At 42.5% G+C, this 27,737-nt stretch overlaps 1 protein-coding gene across 1 annotated transcript in view; it reads left to right on the top strand.

The window, feature by feature from the left end:
• The first annotated feature begins 4,190 nt into the window (after positions 1-4,190).
• LOC137155260 (ectonucleotide pyrophosphatase/phosphodiesterase family member 7-like) overlaps positions 4,191-27,737 on the top strand; it is a 35,946-nt gene continuing 12,399 nt past the window's right edge. The window contains exons 1-2 of the mRNA XM_067551465.1: positions 4,191-4,446; positions 22,617-22,762. Of these exons, the coding sequence (XP_067407566.1) occupies positions 4,191-4,446; positions 22,617-22,762 (402 nt within the window). The remainder of the gene's footprint in view (positions 4,447-22,616; positions 22,763-27,737) is intronic.

Raw genomic sequence — 27,737 nt, 5'->3', positions numbered from 1 at the left:
ATAATTTTTATTTAATTATTTCTTATTTATTATTATATATGCTAATTGCTTATATCGGGTTTTTATTTTTAATTACATTTTATTTTTATTATAATAATTGGGGTTGTCAAAACATCTGGTGATAAGAGGGGTGGTGTAAAAGTATGCCCCTTGGCAAGGAAACAGTGTACCCCCAGACGTTCAAGAATAACTTCTTGTTCCCATCACCGTTATTTATGTGCAGCTGCAAGCAATACATGTTGTGTATTTTGTTTTAATATGTGCCGTAGTATGCAAAAACTAAGACATTTACAAGGTTACTCAGTAGTCCTATTTATTTCTGCCAACTAAAAAATGTCATGCTACAAAAATTAAAATAGCCAAGCAAGCAACTAAAGCTATACTAAGCCTGTAAGACAGTAGTCAAGCCACTCAGATTGTACTGGGCCTTCAACACTGATAAGGCGATGCTGATTTGACTCAAGTGGAGGAAATCATGCCCATTGTTGGACATGACCAATCACCTGACCTCAGAGGGTGATGAGGAAACATATTAAAGGCAGAGGTGTTTTTGTCTCTGGAGCTCTCCCTTGGAATCCATCTATGAAGCAACAACAAGCAACAGACAGACTGCCCACGGGGGGACAAGAGTGGTGGGCCTGGCTGAAGGTTACTGAAATGTTAAGTTTAGTATGCGATTTGTTTTATTTCTTCCCAATCAATCTGACTCATATTATTCTGGTTTATGATCACTTAAAATCTTCCTGTACTTAATAAACTTATTTGTTTGTTTTATCTAAAGCAGTGCATGTGGTTTGAATGTGTGTAGAGACTTCGTTTAGAGTCACAGAGCTGGTGCATATCAATTTCTTTGATAAATTGACTAACCAATGAGCTTGCAGAGCCCAATAGGCAGCACTGATTGACGTAAGGCAGCAGTTCCTAGGGTTGCATCTGGGACTGGGGATGTTGCCTGGGGGTCACACCATTGCATAATCCCATGAGTGACTGGCCAGAAGCGCTCACTCACTAAAATTGGAGTCGCCTCTCTGCAAGATGCTGAGAGTGAACTTGACCCAGGAGAGGGGGGTTCACACAGCAGGGCAAGTGCAAGACAGGATCCAGGAATGGGGGATTGGGGTGACACAGCGACCTACCCGTCTAGATTGCAGAGAGGAACGTTAGTGTACATGGGGCACAGCATGTCACAGCTGGTAAACATGGGCTCCCTGATTTTTATTTTTTTAAATACATTTCTCTTTTCCACCTCGAGAGCCTTTTGAAAATATGCATACAGGCTCATTAGCTGTCCAAGAGCACATGTAGGTGAATAGCAATGATAAAATTAGTCTCATTGCCAGGTCGACTATCTAGATATTCTGGTGGTAATAAAGAAGGGTCTTGTAGATAATGGGATTGCATGGATATAATTTGTCCAAATATCCAGAAAGCACTGATCTGTTCATTTGCTTTATCTTTATTGTCATCTCTGAACTCCTCAGTCTCTCTGCTTAACCAGATTCTTGTGACTAGTTATGTGGGTCTTAGATTCTCAGCACACTTGCTCCTCACCAACTCATTCTCAGTTAAAACCTTTGACTCTGGAGGAAAGTACTAAGTATCTGTTCTGCATCACTAATTTCAAAGATTTCTCATTATTCATTGGTGGCAGTTTAATTTTCTTCTCTCTCCATTCCTACAACAGCCACAGCTTTAATTACTGACCTTCTCATCTTCTGAGCATTGTAGTTTTCCTCCCTGTCTGGACTCTCCTGAAGACTCCCTTGGCATATTATCACTGTGGCTAGTCAGCTCTTGGAAGGTATGGCTAGGTCTGAGCATCCAAATCTAATGGGAAAAACAAGAGATCAAATTCTCAAAGGGCTTATAAAAACATGCCCATGCTATTTGTGACTGTATTCCTTTGTGGGAGCAAAAGCCAAGACATATCTTTGTGCTTACAGATAGGCAATTAGATATGTCATTACCTATTCACTGTGTGCAAATGTGGGATTTTCCATGTACTAACTGAGGTACCCTCAAATATTGCCATCCTTCTGCCTGGATTTGACATAGATCTTGTGTTCTTCTAGCCTATGTAGATAACTATCCTGTATTTCATGTTCATGCATCAGTGCACTATTTACATGTGTATGTGTTCTCCTTTTCAACACCTTGGTTTTTCCTTCCACCCTTGCAACGTATTTGGGCTGAGATCTTCAAAGCTACCTAAAGAACATGGATACTCATTTCTCAGTGAAATTCTCAGTGAGAATTGCCCACCTAACTTCTCTAGGCTCCTTTGAACTTTTTTGGATTAAAATTAGAGATTGGTTAACCAATTAGGTGAAAACAAGAATGGAACTGAACCTCACAGATAATCTAAACATTCTCTCAACTGGCCCATATTTTGCAAGTATATCAAAGTCCCATTCACTTTTTTGGTTGCGCTCTTTATTTTCATTGCTTGTCTCTGCACTTTCTGGCTTTGGATGGAAAAAGGACTTTTCTTACATTATGTACTTACATTGGCTGGTACTAGGGAACACTGGAAATCTCATGAGATAATCTGATCTAAATCAAAAAGTGTTGCATACATTCAGATAAAGATTCAGGCTGTGAGATGCAATAGGAGATCTATTTCTCTGGTTTTCCCATTTAATCCAAAAAATATTTTCTTACTACCAGAGGAGGGAGCAACAAAACTTGGCAAACACACTTAGCTGCAGTCCACAGAAATGGTTTATCATTTATGAATATATGTCCAGTATAACGCAGCATTCACTTTGTATTATTTGTTTGACACACAGATTATTGGGTAAAATTCTCCAACCTGTGTTTTGCAAGAGGTCAGACCATAATGGTCCCTTCTGGCTTTAAAAATTGTGGCTCTATTAAGGCACACTAACCTTCCTTTGGCATGACAGAATTTTAATTTAGATTTCTTGGAAGACTCCTCCACCACATCCCTATCCTGTTTGGGTGCTGTTGACTGAGCATCAGGCCATGGTTGAAGAGTAGGTTCTGGCAACACTTACATCAAGAAAACCTGGTCAAGATTCAGATTTCCATTTATGTTTCAGTCAGAAAGAGATAGGAGAACTTCAGTTCCCACCTCTTCTCCATTCCAAAAAGGACTCTCCCCCTCCCATCAGTTGACGCACTCACCTGAGTTTGTAGCGAACAGAGTGCATGCCATAAAGTATACCAGAAACAAAAGGTGTATTACAATCAAATACTCCCATCCGCTTTTTGGATGCCTCCGTTTGTGGGTGTCCAGCTAGAAACATCTGCAGGGGGCCTGTCACAGGGTGACACTAGCCAGTGCACCTGTGCCTCATCAGCTCACCTTCGAGGGCAATCGGGGTCCTAGAGAGAAGAAAGTCCTGATGAGTCAGAGCTGCCAGGAAAGAGGAGATGACAGGTGCCAGAGCAAGAAGATATTTCCTGCGGGAAGGCTGAAGGTAGACAAGCAGCAGAGGGAGATACCTGCTGGTTCTCAGCTGGAGAGCCGAAGCTGAGAAATGGAGAGGGCTGAAGCCAGGGGGGTAGCGGAGGAGTTTACCTCCTGCCGTATCTGTGCTGGACAGTTGGATCCTGGGGAACAGTGAGAGGGCCGGGGGATTGTGGGATGCTCCCCTGCTGAGGAAATTCACCCCGCAGAGAAGCTGTTGGGGTTCCTGCTAGAACAATGGGGCGTTAAGGACAACATGCACTGGGGGTGATATGGCCTATGTTTGGGGACTTTTGTTGCAGAGTACTTGCACTATGTTTTGTAATAAACTGACCCCAGGAAGGATAATTTAAGCAAGAGAACCTGGCATAGAATCCTTGGGTTACCTGAGAAGGGATATTGACACAAGGCACCAGACGCCACTCCAGGCCATGAAGGGGTGCTCAGGAGGTGGCTAGCCCTACTATAAGGCCTGATTCTCAGAAAGTGCTGAGCAAACATCCTATGAAAATCAATCCCCCTTTTTAAAAAGCCTTAGTTGGCCACCCAAAGAACTGAGGCACTCCAAAATCACTAGCCACTTCAGAAAAACATCACCCAGATGGTTTTACTTTAATAAATGCATGCTCTATCAAGAATATAGCTTGGAACATGGTTATATGGCTTGAGCTTTGCTCTGATCAACCACAGATAAGAAAGGAAGAAAAGCAAATGTGAAAACTGGGCATGTTATTTCTGTGCGGTGGACAATCTCAGCATGAAGAGATTTAGGTCTCCTTTGCTTCTGCTTGTCCTCCTGAAGCCATTCATCTGCTATCCAGCTGGCAGGAATGAGACGGGAAAGGGCTTTAACAAACTACTTCTGGTTTCTTTTGATGGATTCCGTTGGAACTATGACCAGGACGTTTACACCCCCAACATGGATCTTCTGGTGAAGCAGGGAGTGAAGGCTGAGTACATCACCCCTCCTTTTGTGACCATGACTTCCCCATCGCATTTCACAACCATCACTGGTAAGTCCTCGTCTTCAAGTGCAAACTGCATTCCCTTTCTCTACTGTTAAAGGTAGCAGTGAGAAGGTCAAATACAGACAGCTTGAAGGCTTTGAAAGGTTTCATTTAAAAGAATTTGAAGAAGGCTTTAATTTTTAATTGTGTTAGAAAAACGCACCTCTCAGCCCACAGACTGTTAGAGAGGACATTCCTACAGAATCAGTCTAAGGAATTTTCACTTATTTTTCACCTTGCAGGAATTGCTTTTACTTCTGGAGTAAGTTACAGCTAAATTTAGTAACATCTATCAGCTGATTTTCTTATTTTAATTTTATTTTTGGATCATTCTTTAGCACAAGCTAAACATCTTTTTAATTATGTATTTATTTCTCTCGCAATCTTAAGGTTTAAGGACTGGCAGCTGGGGAAAGTAGAACTTTTTCTCTCTATGGAAGAACAAAGTGACCCCCTCATTTTCATTCTCTCTCTCTCTCTAATTCTGACCACTTTAAGCCAAATGCTGCAGTTCTCTTAAACAAGGCCACACTTTTCCATCAACATCCAAGTATTCATGGACTGTTGAAGTAGTGAAGAGACCATTGCATTATCCTCAATGATCAAGATAATTTTGAGTGGTAGACTATCACCATAAGGAAGATCAAAATATCAAGCCCAACTGTTATTTTTATTATGTTTATTTCAGTTGCACCTATATGTTGGATTTAAGCATGGCTGCACTGTGCCAGGCAATGTACATACAAACAGTAAGAGACCCAAAACTGTTTACAGTCTAAATTCTGCCCTCACTAATACAGCCATGTAACCCTCATTAAGTTCAGCTGTACCTTTTTTAAATTAACAAGCGCCATGAAAGAGAAGACTGAGAACTGAAGTTTCTAGAAAGCAGCATAAATAGCACAAGCTGAGATTTTCTAAGTAGTCTAGAGAATTTAGACACACCCCTTATTAAATGTAATTCTCTTCTGTTGTTCATAATAATCTTCATTCACTGTGGCTACAGATTTTCATAGCAGTCTCGAATTGTAGATGTACAACTGCCCTGAAATTTAATAGAAGAGAATTCCCCCCAAAACTAAAATACTTAGTCTTATGCTCCTGTTGATCTATATTTCCTTTTTACATTATCTTAGAGTTTCTAAAACCTTGGAGTTTTGCCCAGCTACCATTTTTTTAAATGAATAAGTTGCCTACATTTCTGCAATAAGATAATGATGATGGAAAGCTTATCAGAATTCACTGCTATTTATGTTATGAACAGGCAGTACTATGACCCCTGTCTGACCTGAATGTGATGAAAAATATCTTTGGGGAAAAAGTTAAAATATTGGCAATGCCTTTGCCCAGAGACCTTCTTAGATACCAGAGGATATTCCTGATGTAAACCACTATAAAATTCTCTCTTTAGACTCAATTACTAATTGACTGATTTGCTTACAATGATCCTTTGGACTTGTAAAAAGAGGAGGCAAAAATGGGATTGAAGGGTGATCTTTATTTTGGCTCCAATCCGACACCAGGTTCTGCTAGCACTGACTCTTGTGCATTTACCTTAACTCGGGTCTGCCTGGGTGCAGAGGAGATGCCATTGAAGGATTGGGGACTTTTTTTTCCCCCTTTTTTTTTTTTTTTTTTTTAATAAATGACCAATAGTTCTTACCGATAAGTTAGATGATAAAGAGAAATATTGCAAATTGATAGTGAGTCTGTGTGGATAAGGCCACAATAGTGTCATTACTTTCTAATATGAAAAGCCAAGATAGCCTGTTCCTGAGACACAAATAATCACAACTAACATGTATATCTCACTTTCAAAGCCCAAAGTCCTCTGCATGCTGATATGCTAGTTATATGCAGAGACCTCTCATCCAGTACTGAACTGTCATCACCTCTGCAGTGAAATGGAGCCGACTGTGGGCTCCAGATTGTAAACGTCTCAGTGGCAGGGATTTTGCAGCACTGAGCATATCATGGATGCTTAACAAATAATAAATAATAAACTGTGAATAGGCACAACTTCTTGGACAGGGAATGAAGAATATGATACCAGATGCAGCTAAACTGCCAGGGCAGTTTTATGATACCAGAATGGAATTAACCCAAGTTGGAATTTTGCCAAGACATCAGAGTTAATACTCTTAACTCTTGCAAAAGTGACATGGGAAAATTAGTGACCACAAGAGATTAGGTCTCCAATTTAACACCTCCTCAGAAAATTAGCCCCTATAGGAGCTGTAGCACCCCTGCCACCGCGCTGGGGCACTGGTTTGGTGCAGCTCAGAGGAAAAAGTGCCATCTGCTGTAAGAAATCACCAGCACTGTCTCCTGCAGCACTTGATCTTAGCACTGCCTGAAGAATATGATGTTCCACCAAGTTTTAAGCTAGTCAGGGGTAGCAACAATTATTCCTTTGTGAAACAGGAGTCAAGCTTCCTGACCAACAGCACTAGGTGTAATGAAAACAGCTCAGAGAAGTGAGAGTTACCGTCTGCACCAACCTGGCTCCCTACTCCCCAGGGGACAATTTTACACGGAGAGGAAAGATGGCAATACTGCCACACAAAGAGGAGCAGATATAGTTCACGGGTGGGAATCCAGCCCTGCCAACATAGGCTGCAAGGAGATGCACTAAATAAGGACATTCTCTGCTGCCATGGCATTACCTCCTTCTCATCCTATGCAATCTACAGAGAAGGTGAGGTTATGGCTGCTTTGTAATACCAGAGCCTCTCTCCAACCACCCAAGAAGCTTTCTGTTGCTACAGTCTCATGCTGGAGTTTCCATTGCCAGCAGCTGTCATATCAGCATGCTGTTTCTGCCCCTTAGATTCAGGCATGCAAAAATCCAACTAGAAGCAAACTTCAGCTGACCTAAACTCAGGACTTTCTACAGAGGCTGTGGATTGTGAAAGCACTGAAACACACTTTCACAGGTCAAGGACTCAGATTATCAATTAGCTCACCCCAAGGAAGCCTCAATTCCTGTGATGAGTAATGCTGTTTGTTACATTTTTATTGGGGTGTAAGGCACAGAAATGCTCAAAGAAAAAATGATTAAATATCGTTAATTGCAGCTCTGAAGTTCAATAACACAATTACATGCTGTTTATTTGTGTTAATTATTTACTGAGTATTAATTGAAATGAATAGATATGCTTGGAAATCATTAGTAGATTTTAATTTCTTTACAAAAGTATAGAAATATGTTCATTAAAGAGAACACCCTCAAAGGGAACACATCACCCTGGAACTGATTTAATTAGTATTTATTTGTGTTCAACTAATTATATTTAATACAAATTACTTTCATCCTGTGGCAAAGTGCAGTCTGTTGGTTAGAAAAGATTTTGGCTTCCTGTCTCCTATTCTTTGCTCTGCCATTGATCCACTGTGTACCAGATACTGAAATTCTCACCCAGGTAAAAACTCTTATGGGCTTGTGACAAGTTATTTGATTTATGCATGCCTCACTTTCCCATTTCTCAGATCTGTACACTTTTACTTACTTATCACACCAGGGCATTGTGAGAGTTCACCTATGTTTGTGCGGTGCTTTGTAATCTTTGCTCTATGATTACAATCTTACTATTTCCTCCATTCTAGAATAACTTCAATTTCTAATTTTCTGTAATTGTAAATGTGATGCCCTCCACTAGGGGGATTCTTCTTGAATTAAGGAACTGATACTCAGAGCGGGGTATGAAACCTGGGTTTCATGGATCACTTCTGATCGATGCAAGACTGGCTTTCGAAAGTCCTTTTCCAGCAGACACTTGCCTAAGTGTAAAATCTGGGGTGGATTCACTGGGGACAGTCATTGGAACATAGAAATTATCCCAATTATCTATCTAGTAGAGGTCTGTTCTGATCTAATTTTAAAACCTGACCCAAATCCAACTAGATCACAGCCAATCCAAACCCAACTGGAGACCCAGAGTATCGAGCAGTTTTCATCCCCAACCCTTGTTGGGCGTTCATTGTGCTTAGGAAGCTATGGGCAGATGCACAGGGGTCGCTGGCTGCAGGTTCAGGTGGGGGCATCCATGTCCAGAAAAATCAGTGTTTTTGCCCCCATGGAAGCTGGGGACCTGGAGAAGCTGACGAGCTCAGCCCCACTCATGGGGGAAGCCATGCCTTCCTCAGGGACCAGTGGGCCAGCAATGGTTTACTCAGACACCCCATCTTCGGGGTAAGGCCAAGCAGCTTTGCCACCTCTCCCAGAGTATGTGGTACCCAGCAGTGCAGTCCCAGGGGTCAAACCAGTGCATGCAGACCTGGGGGAGGTGCGGGGTGTCACTCCCACCCCACACAAAGGCACAAAACGGGAGGGGACACCCACACCAGACCATTCCCCTAGTGGGCTCAATCTGCCAGCAGCCCCAGAATGTTCCCACTACAACTGCCACTCCCCTTCAAATCAACCCCAGTCCCACGGCCAGGAGTTTGACCCCCACAGCTCCACCATCATTCCTGCTCAGGGTACCTCACCCCCAGAGGCGGTGCTCTGGGGTCCCTGAGAGGTCAGGGGGGCTGGGGAGCGAGGATGGTGCTGATGGGAGGGAAGAGAGCAGAGGAGAATGAAGAATTGTGAGGCAGCAGGAGAACAGTGGAGGGAGTGGGGTTGGTGACACGTGTAGTCAGGTCCCATAAGATTCAAGTTGGGTTGAAAGACTCTACTATTTAGTCCAGTAGACCTGGGCCAACTGCTTCAGAGGAAGATGGAAGAACCCCTGCAGCAGACCTTTGTGTGATAATCTATCCCTAGGGAAAGTTTTCTCACTAAAACCCATCCATTAGAGGTTGGCTTCTGCCCTGAAGCAGGGAGTCTCTTCTTCAGTTATTCCCACTCACAGATCAGGAGGGGATATTCCCAAGGACATTATTACAGTAAGTATTTATTTCTTTGAATGAAGGAGAATCCAATTAAAAAAGTGACAGATTTCAGGTCCAAGACTGCAGTATTATCTGACACTCTCCTATACTATATGAATTCCAGACTTCTCTGGACTGAAAAACAATTCTCTGCAGGTCAGCCTTATTTTAAGTATAATATATCCCTGATCTTCCCTCTGCACTCCCAAACCCTCTACTGTAGTTACTGGTCCATCACCAGTAATGACAATGAACATTTTTTGCAATCTCAGTTTTTATTATAAAATGATTGAATAGCAGTAAGGATAAATTATGCTGTGATGCTAAGAAAATCCTGTCAAGTAAATGGTGTGTGAATGGAAAGTTCTAATACAGTAGCATATATTTTCTCCCCCAATGAATCAATTGGAAATAAGAAGCTAGTGCAGCAGAGTTTTGGACAAAAACTATCAAATGTATCACGCCTGATATTATAATTTTGTCAATTACATCTTTCAAGATTGAGCTGAATAGACAAGAAAGAAGACAGGTGAAAAGGGGAGTGTTATAAGGCAGACTACAGCAAAAAAAAATGCGAGGGGATTTTTTTCCCCTCCAGGATATATTTTCCCACCCCCTCAACCCCTTAATTTCAGGTTTTCTGCTTCCACAGTGTACACGCTGGGCAGCGTAGGCAGAACAAGGGCTGCACCTAGTGGCCGGTTATCAAGTCATACCGGGCAGGATCCACAGCTGCTTGCAAGACTCTCTTCAGAGTCTCTTGTAGGATTGTTTCTATCTGAGTTTTGATCTTACAGACCTTTGCATGGCTGCTGATCCCAACTGTTTGGGGGGGGGAGAAGGGGAAAAGGGTTTAGAGCTAAGCATGGCTTTCCCCACTATGCAATATATTTCATGCTCCTTCCCCTACTCTCAAGAGCAAAAGTAAAAAATGGGAGTCGTGTGGGAGGAGAACGAACATATCTGAGGAGAACATATGGGTTTATCTGTGATTGCCTTATGTTAACAGGACAATCTGTTCCTATCTTCAGTAATCCTCTCCTGCTTCCAGGCAGGAGTAGTGTGGTAGCAGCACTCATTATTACAGGATTAGGTTCCCTTGCTCTCCCTCTTCTGCTCATCCCCTTTTTACATGCAGCCCTGCATCTCTCCAGCCCAAGATTAAACACTTGAAGCTTTCAGATACTCACGTGTCTCCATACATTATGCATGGATCTCCAGTTGGGGGCTGGTTTGTTTTGTAAGTAGACAGGTGCAAAATGCCCACTCTCTACCTTTGCCTGCTATGTTCAGGTTCGTTTCTTGTAGCTCTGCCACTGTGGGAAGCTGTGTCTGAAAATGGCAATCTAGGAAGAGAGATGTGTGGCAGGGGGCAGGCAGGGGAATAGCCACGGACTGCCTACTGAAAGGCAGGTGTCTTTTCCTTGGTCCAAGTTAGAGCCTGCTGAATGGATTTGTTCACCCATTTCTAGATGCAGAGTATGCTGAAAAGCCTCCATAATCTGACATCGGTGGATTTACAATCAGACCCATCATGACTGTCACTGCAGTCATTTACAGCCCTTCACGCCCTTCCTGCATAGCTTTCCATGCTACCCCATGTACCTGCAAGCCTTCTCCCCATAGCATCCCCATGGCTGGACAGTCCAGTCCAAACTGTAGGTTGTTGTTGGACTTTCTCGGCCCTGTGCTGGTTGGCAGTTTGCTCCCACCATCCCCATGACCTCAATTTCACTCCTCCCATCTGCCCCCCCTCACCTCCCTTCCCTTCCCCTTTAGCTGACCCCTCCTAAGTAAATCACCCTCGCAAAAAAACCGCATGTAACTCATAGGACATTTGCCACTATCACATTGTTCACTTTGCTTGTGTGTTCTACCCTTTCCTCCCACCCTGTGTCTGTGCCATGTGTTTCAACAACATTGTGTCATTGGTTCCTTTTACTCCATCTGTCTGTATCCACCTGTTGTGTCTTGTCTTATACTTAGATTGTAAACTCATTTGGGCTTGGACTGTCTTTTAGCTCTGTGTTTGTATAGGGCCTAGTTCAATGGGGTCCTGTAAGAGGCCTATGGCTCCTAGGTTCTATGAGCATACAAAGGACTAACAGTAATAACAGTAGTGCATTGTTACAATTAAACAGCAGTGTACTCTTGTGAGCTAGCCATTGCAAACAGTTTAAAGCCATTTAACAATGCTGAAAGTTTTCATGCCTTTGTTTTCAAGGAAAGGTTTAGAGATAAGAAAAATCAATAGTGTTTGTGTTGGAAAAATGCTTTTTATTGCTATGCCAAGGCTGTAGAACTTTTTACTTGAGTGAGTTGGTTCAAATGTTCAAAGAGAGACTTAACACCTACAAAACTGAGTATAAAAGAATAAAAGAATTGAGCAGAGTTATGCCAGAAGACATTTTGGCCCATTTAGTTCCCATTACATCATGAAAAACCTGGGAACATAGGAATTGCCAGCCTGGATCAGACCCTGGATCAGACTGGCCCATCTAGTCCAGTACCCCGTCTCCAACAGCAGCCAGCCCTAGATGCCTCAAAGAAAGGTGCAGGAACCCTGCAGGATGCAGGGGTATGGTCATCTGCCCCCTATGGAGTTCTCATCCTTGGGAATTTGCATCCTTGTCTCCATCCTTGAATTTTGCCTTTAGTTTTGGCGTCAATGAAAGAAATAAACTCAAAGTGAAACTGGAGACCAAACCCTGGTCTCCAGTTTGGGACCATGCACAAAACTCCCAAGTTTCACCAGGTTTCCCCAGAACAATCAATGCAGGCTCCTCTTCCCCACTAGCTTGAGCTCTCTCACTCCTACCTCTTGCTGTCTTCTGGCATAAGAGTCTAGTGAACTGCAACCATCTCACCCCAGTCCCACACAGTGTCTCTGTCTCTCTCGTCTGTGCTCTTCAGGAGCATTCTTCATCTTCTGTCTCAGGAAACTAGCGTATTGACCCCAGTCCTCTCTCAATTTTCATATTATAATGAGGAGAATGTGCTGCTTGCTACCCCTCCCCACATTCAGCAGCTTCAGGACCCAACAGCCACCACTGGGAGCCACTGCTCTTTGGTGGACATAAGCTTCTGTATGCCTAAGTCACTTTTGAAAACAGGACTTAGGCTCCTACGTCACTTAGGGTAAATTTTTCAGAAAAGAGGCTTAGTCACACAGAGAGCCTGTAGCAAAGTCAGGAATTGAACCTAGATCTCCTGGGTCCCAGAGTCCAGTGCCTTCTCTGCAAAACCATCCTTCCTCTCTTAAATAAAAATAATAAAGCCACAACACCTATCAGCCTGACAATAAAATACAACATGCCTCTTGTTCCTTCTCTCCTCCCATGTTCTTTCATCCCTTTCCTTTATTGCTGCTCTACGGCCATCAGACGGGCCATTCCTGTATTTTATGGGCATCCACATCTCCCACTAAAGTTGATCAGGAGATTTGGGTCCAAGAAGACTGCATGACTGGGCCCATAATTGGGTGCAAACCAGAAACTTAAATTTGAAAACCCTTTGTTTTGGAGAAACTTTGATCCACATCTTAATCTAATTTCTGCTTGGCTGGCAGATTCTTCTTGCTCTACCTATCTGTCTATTAATCTAAAGTCATTGCAAAGCTCCTGTCACTTTTGCTATCTTAGGACTTGATTCAAAGGCCCTGGCAATTAACTGAAAGACTCACATTGACTTCAGTAGACTTTGGATTAGTCTAAGTGCTTTAAGTCTTGTCATGAATGTAACTATCTCCAGTTATCATTTCACCCTTGTTCCCTCACTAAGTTTAGCCAATTTAACCATAGCTCACACCTTTAAGAAGTTCCACTCCATGGCCAATTATTGAACCCACAGTGTTTAAGTGAGTTGGAAGTTGCCCAAAATGACTTCTTCCAACATGGAGCAGATACCGGCTAGCAGCCAACTAGCTTTGAGCTCAGCCAGCGTAGACCAGCAGGGAGACTAGCACAAAGGAGAAGACAATGCTTTCTCGTACCAGAATGACCAACTGATAGCTCACAAACACTGGGTAGGTCAGAGGGGCCTCAAATCTTAAAAAAAAATCCAAGTGAAAACAGAAACTCGAGTAGCTGCAGGAGACAACAATGAGGGAACTTTATGCTCCTGCTGACGAATCCAATTAAGGCCATAGCAGATGATTTTTAGGATCCCAGTCAGACAGGGCTGTAAAACCACTGAAATAGCAAATTCCTGCAGGAGTGGCTCATCGCTACTGAAAAATCCCTGAAATTAAATGAAGATCAAAAAATGCTAAGTGAAGACTGTGATGAAAAATGTGCTATCACTGACAAGGAAGAGCAAAGAAATACTGGTGATTTCCTCTCCATAATGTATCCAATATTCAAGTGGAACTAGTAGTGAAGCAACAAAGTGCTAGAGCAGCAAGTGATAAAAAAAATCTTTATTCAGGAGAGGGAAAGGATCCATAGAGCCGAGTCTCTGAAAATCTAAGAGCCACATGAGTGATTACATGTATTCATGGGTCCCTGAAAACATCTTTAGGCAGAATAAATTAAGCTCTGTAAAACAGGACAGGCCAAGCAGCAGAATTTACAATGGAATGCATGCACGCACACATACAGAGTCACTGCTGGCTATGCAACTGGCATAATAACAAATGAATCCTAGAGTGCGCCCATCCCAAGAATGAAATTTGGAAGGTGCAGGATTGTTAGTAGAAAGAGATGGCTTATTAACTGCATATGGAAACAGATTCATTGTATAGAACCAACAATAGTCACTAGCAGGCTAAGTAGTACAAACATCACCATCGTAGCTGTGTGCAATTAAATCAGAGGTGTACAAAATTTGGCAATGGGTTAGAAAGGAGTCAATGTGTAGAAATGCTGGTCCCTGAGTGAAGGTCTGTATCAGGTTCATTCTTGAAAATAACACATTGCTTCCTTCTTTAGAAACCTAGAAATGAGTGACTCAAGCCACTAGAAAACAAGCAAGTGGGGCAGCCTTTACACCATTTTACAGTATGAGAGCACAAACCAAGGAGAAGCAAATGGCCGATGACAAGCAATCAGTCACCAAGTCCCAACACCATGACATTTTCAAAGAACCACTCAACCAGATATGCATCTCCCCAAGCAGCTGGTGATCCATCATCACTTTGCTATGTCTCAATTCACTAAGTAGGAACAAAGGCAGGCCAGTGCCCTTTCAGAACTTGCAAAAGATGTGCAGGGTTCACGCACAGGTACACTCAACTAAAAGAAGGAGCTTTATGCTTCTTTTGGAATTTAGAAACTGGTGAGACCTGGTTGACTCCAGCAGAAAAAAGATCTACCTTTTCCATGGATTGATGGACGGGTACCCTCTTGTGTCACCTTGGTCCTTATCCCAACACAACTGCCACCATCTCTTTTCTTGACCATTTTCTCTCATCTCTCCTTTTCTCACTGGTTCTTTAGCCTACCCTCCCCCCCACACACACACCCAATCTCCCCCTTCTCTTTAGCTGTTCCTTCTCTTTTTCCTTTATTTGGCCCCCCTCCCTTTTTTTTTTTTTTTTTTTTTGCCATCTTCCTTCGTGATTCCCTGTTCCTTACTCCCTTGTTTTGGATGGGGCTTTTCACTGGCAGTTGCATGAGGCTGGTTGCCTATGGTCCTGCAACTTCGCACAGTTCAATGGGAATGGCTTATGGGCTCTTCTGACCCTTCAGCCCTGCTCATGTGAGGCTGCTCCTGTGGCTGCCTGCATACAAGGTGCACTGTGGGAGCAAGAAGAGAACGTAAGCAAGCTTTAAGCAGCCACTCACTGCATTATCCATAGCCACAGGCACACATGTGCATTAGGGAGGGACAGTCTCCATCATTTTCCCCATTGTTCTTCTCTGACCCACATCCTTCCGGCACTAGTCGGGGCTTCCCCACCCCAACCAAGGCTGACAAACGTTGCCTTTGACTCTCCATTGTTCTGTACCTTGGGCAGTCAGGCATTCACACCAGTTTGATTCTAGCTCCATTTGAATCAAAATGCAGGATCCTTCCTCCACAGGAAGGATAAAAATAATGGATGCTTCCAAATATTTGAAGGGGGGGGGCGGGAGGGGCATGAGAGGAGGCAGTGTCAGCTAATGGTCAGAACACAGGACTGGGAGACAGGAGAGCTAGGTCTATCCCTAACACTGTCTCTGACCTACCTTGTGACCTTGTGCAGGTCACTGATCTCTGTTGGGGCCTCTTGGCTCAACTCTCATACAATATTAAATAGGGCTGAATTTGCCTTTGTCTTTCCCTGTATTGCAGTGGTTGGTTAGCCCAATTCCCTCCCGCCGCCCAAATTAAAGAAAGGAAATTTAACAGAAAACGAGAGCTAGCATTAACATTTATTTTAGTACAGGATTTAGTGGGTTCTACTGTGCTGACGCCCATCTCCTGATGTCTCACTACAACACAACAGTATCAGTTTAATGATGGAGGAACTAATTCTCATCTACACTATGGCCTCTTTACATTGCCACAATAAAGACCACATTCTACCACCCTCACACGCATTGAGTAATCCCTTAATCCAGGAACAGTCCAATTGAATCTGGCCCAAAATAAATCAATCTGTGTTAACTGCTGCACAATGCACTGCCTGTTATCCTTTTAACAGGACTGTCTTCTAAACAAGACAATGTCTATGGACGCCCTGAAAAAGAGTTGTTTTCTCCTCTCTCTTTTATATCTTCCTTTTTTTTCCTTCCCCCCCTTTTTTTGGCGGGGGGAGAGGGGAGAAGTATAGCTCAGATCTTCACCTTATACCAAGCATTTCAGAACCTCAGAGCCCCATCCTACTGGCTGCAGAGTGCATCCTGCAAGATGGCACTGAGATCTCTGGGAATGGAGCACTTTCAGCAACATACAGGAGGCACTCAGCACTCCACAGGATCAGGCCCCATGGCCTAGCTCAGAGATGATTAATTTCCACACACAAGATGGAAAACTACAGCATTGCTTTGCTTCCCCCCCACACACATACCTTTTATCCTGTTAACAGAATAACGAGGCAGGAACAGACCTGTCTCTTGATCTCTGCTGAAGTGCAGTGTTATGCAAGCAAATGAGATTTGGCAGGTGTCTGATATAATTACCCATAGATGTGGGACATCAAATGCCCACCATATATTTTCAAGACAGAAAACAAATCTATTTTTAAAAAAACTAAAAACCCAAAATATCACAGAGTGAGAGTTTTGAGACAGTGGGACAGCAAACCGCCTGTTACCTAAATTCAGGATGCCCAGATGAAATTGGAATAGTTAAATAGTTTGTCACTGATTTCTGGTTCACCTAGCTTGTTCCTTGAGCCACCTTTCCCATTGTTCTGTAACTTATGCTTCGCCTTATTTTTTTTTAATCTCAACATCAACCCATTCAGTCCGGATGAGATGCAGGTGTTCTACATTTCTGTTGACAGATCTTGTTCATTTAAGAATAAAAGCAATTTAGGCTTATTTAATATACATGTAAGGGCATTGCTAACACAATCTCTTACAAACCAAAGACCTTCTATGAATTTTACTGATCATGCAAAAAACTATACGCCGGATGCATAGGAATTGCTTTGTCCCACACTGAACTATAGCAAACCCTGGGGTGAAGCACAGCAGCAGTTTATCTGCCCATAGCACCACTACAAAACAGATTAGAATAAGGAATGAGGAAAAAACCCATTGTCACAGTTCAAGAGAACTGCACCTGTATTTCCCCTGTAGTCATAGAATCATAGAATATTAGAGTTGGAAGGGACCTCAGGAGGTCATCTAGTCCAACCCCCTGCTCAAAGCAGGACTAACCTCAGCTATATCATCCCAACCAGGGCTTTGTCAAGCCTCAGCTTAAAAACCTCTAAGGATGGAGATTCCACCACCTCCCTAGGTAACCCATTCCAGTGCTTCACCACCCTCCTAGTAAAAAACTTTTTCCTAATGTCCAACCTAGACCTCCCGCCCTGCAACTTGAGACCGTTGCTCCTTGTTCTGTCATCTGCCACCACCGAGAACAGCCTAGTCCCATCCTCCCTGGAACCCCCTTTCAGGTAGTTAAAGGCCGCTATCAAATCCCCCCTCACTCTTCTCTTTTGCAGACTAAACAAGCCCAGTTCCCTCAGCCTCTCCTCATAAGTCTTGTGCTCCAGCCCCCTAATCATTTTTGTTGCCCTCCGCTGGACTCTCTCCAACTTGTCCACATCCTTTTTGTAGTGGGGGGCCCAAAACTGGACACAATATTCTAAAGTCCAGCAAGGGCAAGGTATTTCCAGGCTGCACAGTTCCCTAGCTATATTGTGAATTCCTCAACAAGTCAAACTGCCTCAGCAGGCCTGCTTGGTGTTCTCTTCAGAAGCTATAACAACATAACTGCCAGCAGTTAGGAGTTACCACACAGCTCTAACCAAGCACATTTATTCTCAAGGTGAAAGCATTACAGAGAAAACATAAAAACCATAAAAGTTCCTATACAGAAGCTAAAATCTCAACAGAGGTCACCCATCAGTCTTATGGGGCCCCAGTAGGTCAAGTCCTTCCAACCCCTCCACAGGGATTAGGCTACCCATTGGACTGAAGGGCCTGTCCATTTGATGGATCAGAAAGATAGCCTGAGTTTAAACTGACTCTGGGCTATTTATCCAGAAGTCCTTTATCTGTTGTTCTCTGAAGAATCCAGTGTGAAGTAATGTACACAGCCTACCCAAGTGGTGGCATCTCTCTGGAGAGTTACAACCTGAGTGAAATAGCCTAATCATCCCTCACTGTTCTTAGTCCCTGGAGTGCTGTGGTCACCCTCCCCCATGGAATTACGTACAAAGCCTGGCAAACAAAAATAAATACAGTGAGATCTCCCAAAAAGCTATTGCAGAAAATTGCCATAGAGACGTCCCAACCATATCCCCTTGACACTTCTTGGGGGACCTAGGTAGATAGAATAAATGCAACACCGAAAGGAAAAACATAACAAGCACAAGTAAAAAAATCCTGTGACGGGAACAATGAATGTTCATTTTTACTCCTGTAACACATTGTCTAATTATGTCTTTGTTTCTGGCTGACACACAAAGGACAGGTCCCCATAATTGAATCCAGTTAGTAGATTCAGTCCTTTTGCTCACAGTGTGAACATCTATACTTTGGAGTCAGAGGTCCCAACTTCAGTCCTTGCCAACGACCCAACCAAGGATCACTACGCTATTCATTCACACTGCATTTCCACTGCCTTTGTTCCTTTCTTTCTGTTTAGACTATAAGCTCTTTAAGGAAAGTAATCTTAACTTCAGACCTTACCATAAAGCACCTAGCCCAATGCTGGGAGCTACAAAACTGATATAATCATACAGAATCCACTCACTCAAGCTGAAATTTGGCAATAATGGGGCTTCTCTTGTGTAAGCTCTCCCTGCCTCATCCACCATCACCGTGGCCCCACAAAACTCCAGGAAGTCTCTTCACAAGGTTCTAGGTCAACACAGTGGAATAAAGGCTTCAGTCTTAGTTCTCCATTGCTATAGGTCTCATCAATATAAAACAGGCACTGCTGAAAGGCAGTAATAACTCCCTTCTCAGTATTTCTTTGAATGTTAACATCAGGCCAACCTGGAAAAGCTGGGGCCTTATTTCAAAGCATCCAGTAGGAGACAATTGTGCTGACCCAGCTGTCAGGTTACAATACTGGTAACTGTTTCATAATGACAACTTTGTGACTTGCAGTCTCAAAAGCAATACTGTGTATTCTTCTAAAATATGTGATCTCACTCAGCTAGAAATTATGGGCCAAAGGCAAGAATTACTAGATTAAATTCTCTGCCCTGTATTATGCAGGAAGTTGGACTAGAAGATCTGAATGGGTGCCACTCATCATAGAATCTCTGAATCTTTTGCAAAAGCTAGAATTTATAGGCCTTATTTTTCTAAGGGGCTGGAAAACATTTAATTTGGAAACATGAATATTTATCTAAATATGTTTAGAGGAAACAGTCTTGTCACAAACTACCTCGCTGTAAATACTCATTAGTATTTACCCTTAACATTTCTGTTTGATGGGCAATTAGGGTGACAGCCAAACCTGAGCTCTCAAATCTCCTAGATGTTTTGTAAATACTCCACAACATGATAGAGAAGCCACCTTCAACAATCTGCTTTACTTGCCACCTCCTGAAAGGAATGTTCAAAGCACTGGACATTCATTAATTAAAATTTGCATCCTCTGTAATATCTCCCATTACTGAAGGCATCTGCTCTCCAGTTTAACATCGCCCCCCAGACATGGGATCCTTTGAAACTCCTCAGTGCTGGTGGATTCCCAAATAACCATGGCAGCAAAAGAAGTCCTCTTCTATCTTTGAAGAGCCTGAAGGTTGTGCTCCATCCTGTCAGACACAGACTTGACCTCCTTCAGGCTTGCAATTTGTTACATGAAAACATGCCTCTGAAGAGAGCTCCAATGAGCAGTAAGCACAGCAGGCAGCCCATCTGGTTTGTTACACAGGTCTCCATGAACACATGATGCTGGTGCACTGCTCTCTGCACTGGCTCCCCATGGAATACAGATTCCAGTTCAAGTCTTTGTCCTGATAGTCAAAGCTATCCACGAGACTGGCCCTAACTAACTGGAAAATCTCCTCTCCCTCCATGACCATGTCCTCCCACAATAGCTACATTACATTGGAGCTATGAAACTACTGACCAGAAGGGGACTCATAACTCAAGACTGCAATGTATGGAATTTCCACAGGAACTGACCTAGACAACTGAATTCCTTGACACTGAAGAGAAGAATGGACCCAGGCTTAGAACCACTTTCAGAAGTAGGGTCCTAAGCCAGCCGAGCACTCTAACTAAGGTCAAGACTCGAGCTGGTCAAAAAATGCCCATTACTTTTCCTAAGTAGTTTCCAAAAATATTTGGTTTTTTATTTAAAATATTCAGTTTTCTAAAGCAAGTTTCAATAAAAGTATCAATTTTCAGTAAAAAAAACATGGTTAAAGACAAACATTTTTTTATTGAAAACTGAATCTTAACTGAATAACTTGTGTTTTGGGAGGGTGTTTGTTTTGGGCCATTTGTTTGGTCAAGAAACCAGAAAAGTTTGGCCAAAATTAACGTTTTCCATTAATGGAATTCAAAAAAACATTTTGCAGACAAAACCTTTACACTGGAAAATGGCAATTCGTTTCAACTGTTTAAAAGGAAGAGTCGTATATGATCAACCTTCCAGTGTGAAAAACGTTTTTGAATAAAGTTTCAAAATTGTCAAAACATCCCATTCTGACTTCTAAAAGAAGTTTCATTTTTCTATTCAGAATGCCTTTTCAATGTTTCTTGGTTTATACTATAAAAAAAAGATTTAAAAATGGTAAAAGCAAAAATAAAAAATTATTGAAACAAATGTTTTCAACTGACCCGATCTGAAGGGGGAGGGGGAGGGGGAACAGATTATCAGTGCACAAAAATTTTCAAAATTAAGATTTTATCCCATTTTGGGATGTGAAAATTTTCAAAATCTCAAAAACCTCCCAGGCTGGGAAAATTGTTTCCCGCCTACTTTAATAATATGTAACCAGAAATCCTGGTGAATTGCATAAAATCATCTAGTCCTGTGCAATGCCTGGCTAACTTTGCACATTTTCATACACATACAGTGGGAAGGCAAAGCATGAAGAGTGGCTGTTTGGAACAGAGTGAATTATGCATTTGCTTTTGCTTTCCTCACAGACCGTGTTGCCAGCAGAGCCTGCCACGTGAAACAGTCTCATGAATCTAACCACTGCTGTTCATTCATCTGTAACCAGGATTAAATGGAAGTCATATGATGATCAGCTCTTACTCTGTTTATCATTATGATAAATCCTATAAAATATATTGAAGGCTAGAGTTTGTCACAAGGACAGAGCTCATAGGAAGGGGAGGCATGTAGCTGATGAGCCCAGGAGCATCCAAGTGAATTGGGGCTCAAGGAACTACAGGTCTGTCTTGCTCTTCAGAAAGAGGTGGGGGGAGGAAGGTGTATAGCAAGGTACTGCTGTCCTATACCAGCAGTGACATACTAACACTCCCCATCCTCTACCTACCCCAGTGACTCAGCACTGCTGCTCAGCAAGCAAGAGATGGATCCAAGACTCCTACCTGTCTGTTCCACAAAAGGAGTAAGTGGCCTGTAAGCCACCCTATTCCTCCCCTCACACATACACATCTGGACTCAAGGTCTGGGCAGTCCTGGAAAAGCGTAAAGGGGGATTCTCACTCCCATGTGGACCGGTAGTTTAAGTCACACTCTCTCCCCAAGAAACCAGCAGTGCTCTCCAGGCCCAAAGCATGCATTTAGAGAACTCGGCACTTCCTCTTATCCAGCACAATTCAAACCCCAAGAAAAAGGGAGGTGTATCCCAATGGGAGTTTATAAAAGGAAAAGGAAAAAAAAGATTAAATCTGGACTGACCATCACCAAAGGTTTGAGTTGTAATGTTCCCATCAGAGCACCAGAACCAGTGAGGATGATTTCTGTTTGGTAATATGCATCATCATGGTTATTATTTCTTTAGGGCACATGGAGCTTCATAGTAGAGCTGCCAAAATAATGAAAAAAAATGACAAATCTAGCACTGTTACTTGAGAAACAGAATTTTACCAGCTATTGAGCTGATCAAATAATGTAAAATAATTATTCATGAAATAGTGTATTTGATGAAAAATGAATATGTGAAAAAAGAACCAGATATTACTCTCTCTTTCTTCCTTACCCAGCCAGTCTAGGCCGGATAACAATGGACACACCAAACAACCAAACATCCAGATTCCCTCTCTGGCCTCCTATTCACCAACCCCTTTGAAAAGGGCTGTGGATGGGCTTTCAATAAAAAATAAGACTGTGATAAAAATAAAATGAGTAAAACAATAGAATTATTCAAATGAAATGTGATATTCTTGCCTTAACTTGCCATAACACTTTAGGCCACCTCCTGCTCCTATTTATATCAATGGGGAGTTCTGCCATGAAATTCAATATGATCAAGATTTGACCTTTTGGAAATTCAGGCTGTTCAATGCTAGCTTCATCTTTGTTGATTTTAGTGGCTGCATGGTAAGCCATTCTGTTCAAGGCAGATCTACAACTGACCATCCTTTTCCTTATACTTCTCAGTTAGTTGGAACAGTTGAAACCAATTATCTGGCAAGAGCTTATTCCAGGATTACATTGTATTTCCAGGATATGCAGCATCAAACCTCTATGACATGTTTATTTCCTTTCAGAGACATTCCTCATATTGACCTCATGTCTCATCCTCTTTGGCATTCCAGGTCGCTGGATTGAAGATCATGGAGTGATTCACAATCTGATGTTTAACCCAGAGACCCTGAGGAAGTTTTCTCATAAGGCAACCCAAAACAAGACAGAGTGGTGGGACAATGGGGTATTGCCATTATGGATCACAGCTCAGAATCAGGTACTACAGGAAACTTCACACTATGTAATGATACCCACACTTAGATTTTCATTTTAGTAACTCAATCCCTTTGCTTGAATGGGGCATGATCTGCTACACTTGGCAACAATGAAGCTAGGTTTGCTAAACCAAAGCTGCATCAGTCTCTGAGTTGTTTCACTGATCACAGCTAAGTACTGGTGGCACATCAAAAGAGGTCTATAAACCCACTGAAGTCAATGGGAGTTCTTCCACTGACTTCAGTGGGGTTTGAATCAGACTCAATATCCTCATAGGATACAAAACCTAAAAGGACAAAGGAACATTACAATGTGCATGTATCCATTGCCCTTGCAGAAACCAGTATTTGCACATGCAAACAGAATAACTACCTACTTATCTAATAGGTGCTTGTGCTTGCAACAGTGAGTTTGTACAGCATAGTGCTCCACATACATTTTGACAGGCACTTGTTTTGTGTCAGGCTTTAATAATCTGGCCCTAAATATCTGCATCTTACATTGGGGTTGCATTGTATAGGGTTTTCTGCTGTATTTCTTATAGTGTTTACAATTTGTGTCCGATTCCTTGCATTTGTCTGATTGCCAGTCTCACTTGCATATTTGTTTCTCCCCACCTATCATAATCTGAGGGTTTTTGCTCCTCCCTTTTGGCTGAGTTTGTGAGTGATTGTTCAGCCAGTGTTTTTAAATGAAGAGCTCTACAAACATCCAGATTGATGACTCACCATTCATTTGGCAGGTAAATGTTAAATTGCTGCATTCAGTTCTTAATAACTCCACTGTTAACCTATAGCAGACTGCAAGCATTCTTCCAAAAAACAACCGTGGTTTACAATTACAGCAATTTGATTGCTGCAGTTCAACTAACTCAGCAGAAGAACTCTCTTCATCAAAATTTTACTTGTATGGGCTGCTTGGGACATGGTTGTGGACAGAATTCACCATCAAGAAATCACTGCACTCCCTGGTCCACTATGGCAAGTTTTGTGGAGATTGATGCATTAACCTTTAGTAAAGCTGAAATGTTTTCCTTCTATCAGAATGAAATGCCAATGTACCATCCTGTTGCAGGATAATGGATATTCTTTCAGTGGAGAATATTGGAACAATAGCTGAATCACCCAACAACCTTTTGTGAAAGAGTCTCATTATTCAGTGCACCTATACTGGGGCACTTCACAAGTGCCACAAGATTCCTCTGAGTATCCGAACCAAAAATGAGAGATTCGGGGGCTCCTGAACCAAGGAATTTATTCAGAAAAGGGATTCATCTTTTCAATAAATATACCAGGATTTAATGTAGCTGAACAGATTTCTGTTAAGTTCAGTGTCGTTCATTCAAGTCCAAGCTTCTTGTCTTCACCTTCAAGGTCCTTTTCAACTCTATCACTGTCCACTCTCGTCTCTCTTCACTGCAGAGAGAATGTGAGTGCTTACAATTAAGCACGTGCTTACGTGCTTTGCTGAATCAAGGCCTGATAAGGATAGTTGATAGAAATGGTTGAGAATTAAGGTGAGCAGGTTGCATTGATATTCAGTAGGAGGGATCAGCAGGCAGGCCGATGACCTGGCTTCACTGAGAGATTGCCCCTCTTTACTTCCGATGGTGAAGTAAGAATCACACTGTCAGTCACAGAACTGAAACTTTCTATGACCAGCAGGATGTTTTCTTGCTGTAGGGACTTCACTTTGGAGCCTGCTCCTTCTAGCATTCCTAGTGAGTTTCAATGCACAGTGCATTTATTTGACTGCTCTTTGGAAACAGCTTGTTTTTATTGGTGTCAGGCTCAGTGGGTGCCTTGGGAAAGGGGGACCCAGTAAAAATTTCTAAATAAATTAATGTTAAGCTGGGTTCTTCCTCTCCTTGTGTATGGTGCTGGATTGAAAGCAGTAGAGAATTAAATGGCTTAGAACCTACCTAACTGAGAGAATGCCTCTCTTTTACCTCCCTGTCATAGGCTGTACAGGCTCCCTGTATAGGCTGGCCGGAAGGGGGTGATACAAGCCAAGTGTGGCACTGTCAGTGCTCCCTGCCTCAGTTTTTCTCCCCAAGGTGGGTCTCCTCAGCTCTCTGCACACCAGTCTGTGCTGGAGACATGGCTTAACTCTCTGGTCAAGTCACAAACAAAACTTAATCCCTTCTAGCCAGACTCCAACTAAGAAGTCCCAACAAACAAAGAGGTTCTTCTGCCCTTCTGGAGCTCCTCTTCAGTCTGCCTTCCAGGCCCTGTTCCTAGCCCCTTTTGAGAGTCTTTCTGGCTTTGGGATAGAGCACTGGGCACCCAGAATTGTTCCACTGGAGTTCTGTCCTCAGCCCCTGCTGGGCTCTGTTCCGTCTGTCCTTCCTTGTTTTAGATATGGAAAAAGTAGTATAGTCTACTGGGTCCCCCAAGCTAGTACCTCTGAAATACCCAGCCTCCTGCAAACCTGGCTCAGGGTTTCCACAGAAGTCTGCCCACTTCCTGTAGTTCCTTTCTAGCCTGATTTCACTCAGCTCTTTTAGGAGGGCCAGGTGTCCACTGAACTATCACCTGACCCCCTTTACCCTGCGCCTGTGGGCTAGGAAGCAGCTAATTAATTATGGCATATGTGTAGGTAGCTCCCACCATCTCCTCTAAATGAAGAGAGCCACTCATGCCATACTGTTTTAGCCTGAAGATTTACAGGAAGCCCTATTGGGCCTCTGGGGAGACCCTACAGCTTTGGAATTCACTCCTCCTGCCTTGAGCTGAAATAGGCTAGACTGGAAGGTTTTATGATTTAAGATGAAGTCCATTTTTCTTCCCAATAATTTGAAACCTGGGGAGAATTCTAAGAGGGATTAATTGTTGAAAGAGGAATACAATTTTAAAGTTTTAATTTGCCTGGCTTGGTGGCTGGAGTTACATGGGAGAAGATGGCTGAAGTTTAGTGACAATGAAGTTTTGATAGTAGTTTAAGTTTCATAGAGTTTAAGGACCAAAAAGGACCAGCAGATCATCTAGGTGGGCCTCCTGCATATCACAGGTCATTAAGTTTCACCTGCATAGGAAGGCTTGAATTAGACCAAAGCATTTCGGTCCTAAGGAGACTAATCTGTGTGCTACAGGGACACAACAGGTAAGACCAAGGAGGTACCAGTGCCCAAGGCCCCTACAATGGCAGGGAATTATCAAGAGCAGCTAGAATGTATGGACAACAGTTCTTTCTCACAGTATATAAATGTAAATAAATACAAGTCAGCAGCAGGTGTGTAAGTTTATTCTTCCAAGGTGACCAAGTGCCCCTTCCCCCCCACCTGGTAGGATCCCGGTTAGCAGTGGGAGGATAGCTCTTTCTCCAGGACTCCATTCAGTCATTTGCCAAAGGACGGGGTAGTCAGCTACAGAGGCTGGGTGAGTGATACATACTCCTGTGTGCTAGATACAGGACCAACTCATTTTACAGGACACAAAAGGCCAGGTGAAACACAAACAGCCTTTGGCCACTACCACTCTCAGCTGAATTTAGGCTTTTAACCTTGAGGCAAAAGATTTAATATGCCATTACTGATCCCCTGAGTCACCTAGCTCTCTGCTGAAGTCTGGTCTAATCAATGTCAGCAATGAACAAAATTTCCCAGTGATTAGAAGAGGGGATAGGCCATCGGTATTTCCATGCTGCATTCTCTCCTCTCCACTGACACAGTGGCTGACCTTGGGTAAATATTTTACTGAGGGTGAGGTGGGAAGGGAGGGTTTGAGCAGTCAATGTGCTGGTAGCACACTGTAGCATGAAAAGAGATGGTCCCAGCCCAGACACTGTACACAACCTGAATACAATAAGACACAAGAGAACAACCTAAGTACACACAGAGTCATTTACACAGCAGATGCCTCAGTTTCCCCAATCTGTAAATTGCATATGGTGAAGACGCACCTGTTTACAGGGATTCTTTGGAATCTTACTTCATTAGTGTTCATAGAGCATTTTGAGATTCCCACATAGAAGTCCATCATCCCTATTTTAGTCTAACTCAGGATTTAGATGAGTATTAAAACTACAGTATTACCAACCACTGCAGTTTTAAAATATTAGAACCATCTGTGTGTGTCTGGACTGCTGCTAATTAAATTAAATGTTGACAAATGTCAACTCATCAATATTAGGTTTCAGAGTAATAAACAAGATTTAAAAAATTAATAAAATCGATCCACTATTAAAGGACCTTGAAGGGAAATTTGAAGAAAGATTAATTTCACTGAAGGTATATTGAAAAGGCTGGAATTAAAATCAAGGGAATGGTAGAATAAGGAGCTGGAGCATTAAACCAGAACATTGAAGGAGCGTGAAGCTCTAGAATGCCCTTATATGACCCTACTTGAATGACATTACCTCAAATATTTTTGTTCTGGCAATTCTGTTTCCCTTGGGAAATGCAGTATTTGGGTTTTTACAAAGAAATTTACCCTCACACAGCACGCAAGCAGATACTAACATGGAACAGAAACAAAGCCCAAACTGATGTTCAAGGTTCAAGACAATGGATTTTGAACTGAAAGCAGAGTGCAAAGGGAAGTGCAAAAGTAGCACAGAATCTCAAACTCCTTATACCAGGGAAACGTCTACAAAAAGTCATCATGCTGTAAGCACAAACATTTTCAAGAATAATAAGCAGAACAATAATAGCTATAATCATTGTAATAAAGGAATGCAGCAGTAACTGAAAATAATGATCCCAATAAAATCAGCAATATTGTAATTTTATTGCTGCTAATAAAGTTGATTATGTTAATAAAATGGGGGGAAGAACAGTAAATACCCACTTGTTTGAACATCATTATATTTTCATTGTGTTTTATTAAACTGTTTGTTGGAATTAGGGATGTGAGGAATTCCCCTAAAAGCATTTGGCCGCAACATGATTTCAACTGCTTAGGCTGCTTACAATTGCATTCAAAATATTCACGAAAATGTGTATGAAGCCCAGTTAGTCCCATGATTATCACACACTC

This window comes from Emydura macquarii, unplaced genomic scaffold, assembly GCF_026122565.2.
Source record: "Emydura macquarii macquarii isolate MOO-44397 ecotype Brisbane River unplaced genomic scaffold, CSIRO-AGI_Emac_v2 contig_1348, whole genome shotgun sequence".
Classification (NCBI taxonomy): domain Eukaryota; kingdom Metazoa; phylum Chordata; order Testudines; family Chelidae; genus Emydura; species Emydura macquarii.
The sequence above is the reverse complement of the archived record's forward strand: the minus strand, read 5'-3'. Positions and strand labels throughout refer to the sequence as shown.